We start from the raw sequence: 9,161 nt of genomic DNA on the forward strand, positions 1-9,161 counted from the left end.
AGGTCACGTGACCTCACTGACGCAACAGTATGAAATCAAATGGCACTTCCATTTATCATGTAAACTAGAATACAGTAGGAGATTTAATCTATCTAGAATGTTAAGATTTTAAGCTTTATTGACTAATACTAGGGACAAAGGGGTTCAACAAGTCAAGAGAATGAAAAATGTAGGAAGAATAAGTTTCCAATGTGAAATTTGCAGATTTTGATCGGTAATTTCTAATGGTTGTCTACTAGTTTTAAGAGATATAAATTAACGGACGCCTAACTTTAAAATTATTCAGGAATAAATTTAAATTGAAAAAATCCTAAAAAAACCTACACCCCCCCCCCCTAGTGGCATAGTGGTATGTCTGCGGAGTTATCACGCTAGAAACCGGGTTTTGATATCCGTGGTGGGCAGAGCACAGATAGCCCATTGTATAGCTTTGTGCTTAACTACAAACAAAAGAACCTGTATTGCGCCACATATGCAACCATTCACTCATCTGCGGTGACATAAGAAAGAGAACTATTTACTTATGTGAAATATTTCCATCTCTGATGTAGACACAAAGTACTGAAACTGCATTCTAAACGTACATAATGAATTAACGTAAACTGATAAAAACTATGTCATAACAAAAACCAATTAAATGTGATGGTTAATAAACAAATATATTTTCGATACTGTTTAGGTGTATTCACAATAGAATCACTGGTCACTTTATACAGACGTTCTACTTATACTTACATTCGAAGAGAATTTCATTTATTTGCATAATTAAATTTGAATGATGATGCGATATATCAGTTGATTGCGGAGATTTAACCATATCATTGTTAGCCAGCAAGACATAAGGTAAGAGCAAGATACTCTCTGACTTTCAAAGGTTCGTAGTAGTAAGTGCCCGTTTAGTCAGAGCTACAATAATTTCATTTTTAAAGACGTGTCACCAAAGCCTAATAATTATGACAATCTAAAAAGAATACCCTACACAAGAGAAGAACTGTAGCTACAACAACTCGTCAGAGACCACGAGAAAAGATGATTAAATAGTTTTGTCAAGTGGAACAGACGCCAGACCTTGTACCAAATACCTAGTCGTGATTGATCCATTCAACAGTGGACAGGAGTTTTCTATCTCCATTTATATCTATTTAACATTTAAATGTCCCCTGGTAGGACAGCGGTAAGTCTACGCACTTACGGTGATAAAATTCGAAGTTCGATTTCCCGCGGTATACACACCAGATAGCCCAATGTGGCTTTGGTCTAAAACAAACAAATTAATAACGTTAACTTTTCTTCAAAGCAAGCTACCTACATAGATCGTATGAGCATAGCTTAATAAATATACTGTTATTACGATCTTACTTATAAAATTAATATTAGAATGCATTGTTTCATACAGTTACAGCAACAGTGTGAGGTGGTTTAAAGAGTAACGTTGAAATTATCAATGTATTTTGTAAGAACTGAGTGAAATTTCGACAAATTGGCTGAAGCACGTTTAACTGGGAAGAAGTCTAACCACAGATGATTTTGACAAAACTATTTAAATAACACTTGCCAAAGTATTCAATTTTTTAAACAAAAATAAAATCATATGTACCACGTGCAAAAATTACGTTTTCCTTTTTGTTCGGTTTTCACATTAATACAGATCCAGGCGTGAGTTAGTGGTTAGCTTGCCAAGTTGCGCATAAGAAAGTCTAAAGTTCAAACTCACGATGTTTGTTTGCTGTTAAGCACAAAGCTAAACGATGGGCTCTCTGTGCTGTGCCCAGCACGAGTATAGAAACCCAATTTTAGCGTTGTAAGTTCCCAGACTTATCGATGAGCTACTGGGGGCTCGAACTCACGATCTCCAGATTCTCGCTGGTGTAGGCACGTTCTCAAAATGACAGTCAATCCTGCCATATAGTTTATAAAAAAACAAACTTTTTTTGGTTTATAGAACAAAACTAATTTTTATTTTGGATTGTTTTACAGGATATTTGAGTCTGTAGGTCAGTCTAAAATCAAAATGTCTTTTACTGTGTAAACCCCCCCCCCAAAAAAAAGTTGTTTTCAACTGTATTTAATTTTGATTTTACACAAGTGTCCAAGAAGAATTTTAATCCCCCTATACGATTAAGAGTAGCCGTATAGGCACTGGACGCTACTGACTAGTTGACCTCCCTCAGGTCAGCAATTTACAAATTAGGGCCAGCTGTGTTTGACGTCTAGAGACTTTGACCTGACCGTTATCTAAACGTTTTTCATTGTAAGCAATTTAATAATTTTGTTCACGTATATATATTTTAAATATTGTACAGATAAATACGTACTGCATCATAAACCATTGTATCACAAATGTGATTTTCAGTGTAATAGGACAAGAAGTGGCATAGTAGCCAGCGTGTAGGGTTGTGTATTGAAAGGTCCAGGGTTCAAGACGTCACGCCACCGAACATGTTTCACATTTACAACCGTAGACACGGGATGAAATGACTGATAATTCCGCTACTGGATTAAAAGAACCGAACCAAGCCCTTGTGGCGCAAGTGCTGCAAGTTGGCTACACCTTCCCTATTGTTAGTAATTCCAAAATAGGAAAGGCTAAAGCAAAACTTAGGGGTCTCTGACCTGGCGGGTTAGCCCACGTGTATGTAAGAGATGATTTTTGGGTTGAACATTTTAATTCTATAAAAGTAATACTTATAAAAATGAGGCCAATTCTATATTTGTTTTATATTTTGTTAAAGGTTTTTTGTAAGTATTATAATATTTGGGAGATAGACCTAGAAGAATTGTTTTCTTCTAATTAACTGTTTGGATTCAGAAATGTAAAATTAATATTTTCCATCTAACTTGTTGATATCTTAGTGTAAAGCTACACAATGGTGTATCTGCACCTATGTCCACAGTAGGGAATTGAGCACCCGATTTTAGAGTTTTAAGTTCATAAACTTACCACTGACCCACTAGAGAACTTCACATGTAACAGTTAAGTTTGTTTTTTTCATTATGGCAAACACCAAGTCATTTAAACAGCAAAAGTTTGTTTGTTTTGCTCATGGCAAAGTTACTATAGCTATTTGTCGCCGTCCTTATTTGTAACTGCTTCCTAGAGAAAAGACAACGGTCGTCAGCACTCACTGTCGTCTCTTGGTTTAGTTTTTACCAACGAATAGCGAGACTGACCTTTACATTGTAATTCCTACGTCTGAAAAGGCGGGCATATTTGGCGCCAGGATTCGATCCCGCCAACATAATATTTCTAGTCGATTTCCCTAACCATTAGGTCATACAAGGCAAACGGTAGAACAGTAATGATAAGCATTATAAAGAGTAAAGCCAAGTCACGCATTTTTATTTATATTCATCTTATCTATATCAAAAATAAAAAGAAAACAAATTTAGATTTCTTTATTAAGGTCATCCTGTTATATACATTATAAGATCTATTGTGGTAACCTCATATAAAGATAATAAGTACAGCCGTACTGTTAACTTTATATTTACAGCTACTAAATAATTTAAAAATAAATGCTGATGTTACTTTTTTTATAATGTAGATTTTAAAGATAATGCTATGTAACGAAAAAAAAGCAAACTTTGATATGGAGATGAATACGTTCAGCACATTCAGCTGTGGAGATCAGTTCCGATGTTCAGTTAATAATAGCCATGTAAGCAGCGGATGCTATTGACTGGTTTCCATGCCTTCTCTTCGGTCAGAAGTCCTAAGTTAAGCATGGCTATACTTGAATTTTAGTGTCTATCACCTTGCTGTTTAGCCCACCTATCTTACAAGGAACTGAGCAGATTGAAAATACCCCCCCCCCCAGGGCATTTATGCATTATAATATCGGAATGATGTTCTGGAACTATACGTACCGACAATCTAATACTAACTCTCAAATAAATTACCTTTTTTATACATTGTAATAATTTGAGTTTTTTAAGAATGGTGTTTAATTCAAGGCAAAATTATATTATACAACAATATGTTGTTCATCATTACAACATTTCTGTCTTGTTATTTTAACTAGAATATGTAGTAACTATTCACGATCCTTTGATTCCTGCATTATCTTTTCGTTTTATTGCGCTTTGGTAATTCACTGGTGCTAAAATTTAATCTTATTACGCTTCACAGATGGCGCTATATATGGAATCGTTTTGCTCATGCGCAGTGATTATTGAAGAAAGAGGTTGTGTGCTGTGGTTTCCAGTACGAGTGTATTATACGAAAGGACGTATATGAGGGGCTTGGTGGTGTTAGTGGTTCGTGAACATTTCTTGTTTTATACTTAAATCTGAAAGCTAACTGCTGTTCATCCAGAAGAGGTTATTAGCTTATTTGAAACATTGAAGTGATATGGTGGTGTGGAAATGAAAGGAGAGATATTTTACTCTTAGAGTATTTATAACAAACGGTCGCGCGTGTACTGTGTAATATTGTTTAGTCGCAGCAAGTTACAACTTAACACTAGTCACAACTTACACAGATATTCTTTCGTAGATCACTCAATACAACTAGATGGAGTTGTGTGTGGAAAATCTGACCAAAGTCTTGTGCAGTAGGTCATTGCCAGCGTTGGTCGTAGTCATCATTTTTTTGGTCTCGTTCAGTGAAGCACTTACTACTATCACCAGTACGCAAGGTGGTAAGTTTCATCAGGCTTTAGTATCTAAATAGATAAAAAGTGATATTTATTCTGTAAATAATTAAAAAAAAAAGAATCACACACACACCATTGAAAATGAAATGATAAGTGTGTCGTGCAGTCTCTAAAATAAAACGGTAATAATGAAAAGGAAAAAAAAAAGGCCTATTGTGTTTCTTTAACTCTGGAATTGCTAAGAAAAATTGAATCAACAATGCAAAACTTTCAAGCTGGGATTCAGTTGTACTTCAGTTGAATAACGTTTGAATGATATTTTTGCATTACACCATAAAAAACAAAACAAAACAAAAAAAACGAAGAGATTTGATGCATACTGATGATCATGATAGTTAAGTGCGAGTAAATCCAGACCTTAGCAAGATCATATTGACCTAAAATTTACTTATCTATCAAAAATAGAGGGTGATTATAAAGATCTCAGATTGTGTGCAGATTTAGTGTACAATTACGGACAATAGGAGGGGCTAATAACGACGTTTACCATAGTATGGTATTAACAATAAATACGAAAAAAAGGAATAACGCACACATTTCCAAATGGCAGAAATTCATGTCAAGAACTTATTGAACTATATAATCAATCTAATACAAACTCTAAATCTTATTACAAAACTCAGATCCTAGTGTATATATATACATAGTGCATAATGTATGACAGAAATTCTTGTTAATGTTGATATACTACACGAAGAAGTTATTTTACCACAGTCAGTGTTATTTCCGCTGTTGGAAAGATGTTGCAATAATACTTTAGCAGCATTTTCTCTCACGTTATTTCGTCTCTCGGGCAACATCGTAATGGTTTGATATTGGTCGAACAACTGCTTGGACTTTTAAGTGACATTTTCTCTCTCTCTCTCATTGTAAAATTTACTTATACAACTTTGATTGCAAGTAAATATCAGTAAGAGGCTCAAGAATAGGTTTGTGTTTTTATTTACTCGGCTCACATATTTTATATATGATGTAATTTCGAGTATAATTTATAATAGCACTGAAATATATAAATACATGTATATTTATGGCTGTACCATTAGGACATTACAATATTTTTTTTTACAATTATATTTATTAGTTTTATTTTATGTACAAATTAAGGAATTTAGCTACTGAGTCTTTGGAATCTCAGTAGCTTAAGTTAAAAAGTAGTTTCGTACTTTTATGTCTTTTTTTATCACTGTTTCACTATATATTTCAATTTGTTCTAATTAACACTTTCATTGGTGTATAAGCTACATATTGTTCCGTTTACCTCTTTCAGGCCCCCCAGTAACACAGCGGTATGTCTGCGGACTTACAACGCTAGAATCCGGGTTTCGATACCCGTGGTGGGCAGAGCACAGATAGCCCATTGTGTAGCTTTGTGCTTAACTTAAATTAAAAAAAAATTCTTTCAGTTTTAATTTATGTTTAACACTTGATTTTATATATTTATTTTAATGTCTAATTGACTATTTTAATCCCTGTTTAACACCAAGTTAGAACTTGAACAAATGTGGGTGGCTGTTCCTCCACTTTAAATGAAAGTAAAAATTCAAGTGTCCCATCTACACTTTGTTCTTTTTTCACCGTTTCGGTCACATATTTACCACCTAGTTAAACACCAGGAGTATCGCCCTGTTTCGCAACCAAAACCAATAAAACAACCTCGTTCTCAAAATAGTAAAGGTCGTTAAATAGTGTGTTCGAGATAGGTTTATATCAATCATTTAAACTTTCATTAAAATTCAGTACGTTAGCTTTTTACATATTTGTACGTTATCTCGTGTTTTGATGTTTGGTTTTCATTGTTATGGTATAAATGATAAAACATCATTGAAATTTCCGTTTTTTATAACTTAGAAAATATTCTTGCAGTTTAATAATTATTAATGAATTATAATTACCTGTGATTTGTAAAGTACAACGAATGTAGATCAAAATTAATTTCTGACTGTAACACATGTTACACGTTACATGTTACACTATCTACACGTTCAGAATGTCCTTGAACCGATTTTGTTTCAGAGTTTTAGATTAATCGTTACAAGTTTAAAAGTACAGTTTAATTAAAAGTTAAGAGGATTAGTACATTTTAATCCTACAGATTTGTTGTTGTAAGTATTTATGTTTATGATAAATGAAAATGTTATTGTTAGTATTGTTGCGTCAGCGAGGTCACATGACTAGTGTCACGCCACGTTTCTAGAACTATCCTGTACCTTGGCGAATGCTCTAGCATTTACTAGATATATGGTAGTCTTGTATATAAAAGAGGGTGACAACGTGACGGAACAATAATGTGTGTGTAGGTAGTGAGTATTTGATCTGCAGTCAGAGAGTATTATTGAGCACGTTCGTTGTTATAGCGTTTGTTTTAGCGCGATTGTTGAAATTAAGTGTATCGTAAAGTTATATTCGGAAAGAATAAAACAGTTTTATTAAGTAAGGACTGGTGTCGCTAAAGTTTCGTCGGAACGAAGTTACGGAAAATTAATTAACAAACGGAGACGTAACAGTATGCATTATTATCTACGTTCATGGAATAGAAAAGTATTTAAAAGAAAAAAGAAACAACTTGGAAAAGATAGGAATTCAGTCTCGTAGTGACTTAAGTAGCTCCCGTTTTTATACGGGGTTAGTATGGAAAAAAAATTAAGTGTTGAGTGGTGTGTTTTGTGCTATATTATACACATTTGTGAGTAACTATATATTATAAAATCTAAGTGTATGAAACTTTTACATATATTTATTGTTTCATTTTTAATTGTTGGATATATATTATTGTGAAAGGTAATTTTTGTGTTAGTTTTCCATCCTTGTGTAAAAACTATTATTCTTCAGAGTTATTCTGTTATATATATATATATACGTATTCAATATTTATATCTGATTTGTTGAATTTTTATGCAGCTTATTTTGAGCCAATATTTGTCAAAGAATATAAAACAATTAAATGAAATTTCAATTCCATTCCAGTTAGGTTTATTAAAACTTTACAAATCTGGATAGAGTGTTAGTTTTATTGTTTGTTTTATTGTTATATTTTTTGCGATGGCATAATAAATTAGTCTTCTATACATTTTTACACCACCATGCATTTGAAGTGAATGAAATCGTATGTAAGGATATAACGTTATCATACTTTATGTTGTCGTAGGCATTTTCCCCCTAATCAAAGTGTATGTATCTATATATGTTTGTGTACAATTACAATAGCTCTGGTGGAAGAAAACTACATTTTCGATGAAGATGAAGTTTTGTAGCAAATCTCTGTTTAATATTTTCTAGCGTTTGGTTTGTGTATAATTATTAAAATATATTAATATACAGCCCCCCCCCCCCCTCTCTCACACACACACGCACACATGCTGTTGTCTTTCTTTCCTCTGGTCAGTAGCTCAAAATTAGGAGTGGCTATATATGAATTTTAGGAGTCACTGACCTGGTCGTTTACTCCACGTGCGCTTCAAATGCGGTTCAGGTTCAAAATTAGTCTCCTCTGTTTATTTGAATATTGGTGTCTGTATCTGCTGAATTCTACATATTATCCAATCTGAACGTTAAAATTATTTACATGTTCTTAATATTGCTCCTATTTTTCATTTCCATTCTTTCACATACTCGAGTTTTTTAGTATATTCCGTAGCTTTGTGATCAAGGGAAACACAAAAAAGAAAAGACAAACAAAAAACATCTAAAATCAAATTGTCGAATAACAGTATTATAGGAAAGAAGTTGAGATAACTGCTTCTAGTGTGTATATGAAAACCGGACCGACATGCCAACTATAGCTTGATTGATATACAGTATATATCCCAAGTCTGTGTACTGCTGCTAATGTATTAAAAGTTTACGCTGTGTATCACACACTATCAGTTGATCGTAGTGTGACCAACTACCTTTGTAGTGGATAAAGCGGGCAGTCCAATTTCCTGTGCTAAATATAGTTTTCGTCGTGCACTGTTTGATCCGAGAGCCTCGTGGTGCACGAAGCACCTGATGACGTGATTCTGTACGTTTCCAGTATATAATTAAACTAAATCAGTTTAAGAGAAACAGTAGAAATAGCAGAGTTTTCTAAGATAAATGTCGGCAGAAAACAGTATTATAATTGCCGTTTCAGCTCGGTAGTTTTGCAAAATATTCCATATACTAATTATTCTAGCGATTAAGATATCAGTTAAAAAAAAAGAAGAAAGAAAACAAAGTATTTATTTAGGGGTATAACACCGAAAACATCGTTAAAAGCTAGAGTACCCAACTGATGAAGCAATGTGTTCCAATCTTTATAAGTAAGAAAATTATACTTAATTAGCTATATTCATTAACGGATTAATTTGTATTTTATTTTTTGATCTTTAGTAGGTAGCTTGCTCTGATCGAAAGTTACCATTGAGAGTGTCATTGTTAGTTTGTTTACATAACCATAATAATTTTAGTATAGGGAAACTAGTTGCACATTTTGACTGACTGACTATTATGTTCGTACATTTTATCCAGAATATATATATATATATA

At 33.4% G+C, this 9,161-nt stretch overlaps 1 protein-coding gene across 1 annotated transcript in view; it reads left to right on the forward strand.

The window, feature by feature from the left end:
* The first annotated feature begins 4,242 nt into the window (after nt 1–4,242).
* The window catches only part of LOC106478275 (tyrosine-protein kinase transmembrane receptor Ror2-like), a 78,546-nt gene continuing 73,627 nt past the window's right edge, over nt 4,243–9,161 (forward strand). Inside the window, exon 1 of the mRNA XM_013938807.2 lies at nt 4,243–4,640. Coding sequence (XP_013794261.1) covers nt 4,514–4,640 — 127 coding nt within the window. The 5' untranslated portion in view covers nt 4,243–4,513. The remainder of the gene's footprint in view (nt 4,641–9,161) is intronic.

This window comes from Limulus polyphemus, unplaced genomic scaffold (assembly GCF_000517525.1).
Source record: "Limulus polyphemus unplaced genomic scaffold, Limulus_polyphemus-2.1.2 Scaffold195, whole genome shotgun sequence".
Taxonomy (NCBI): Eukaryota; Metazoa; Arthropoda; class Merostomata; order Xiphosura; family Limulidae; genus Limulus; species Limulus polyphemus.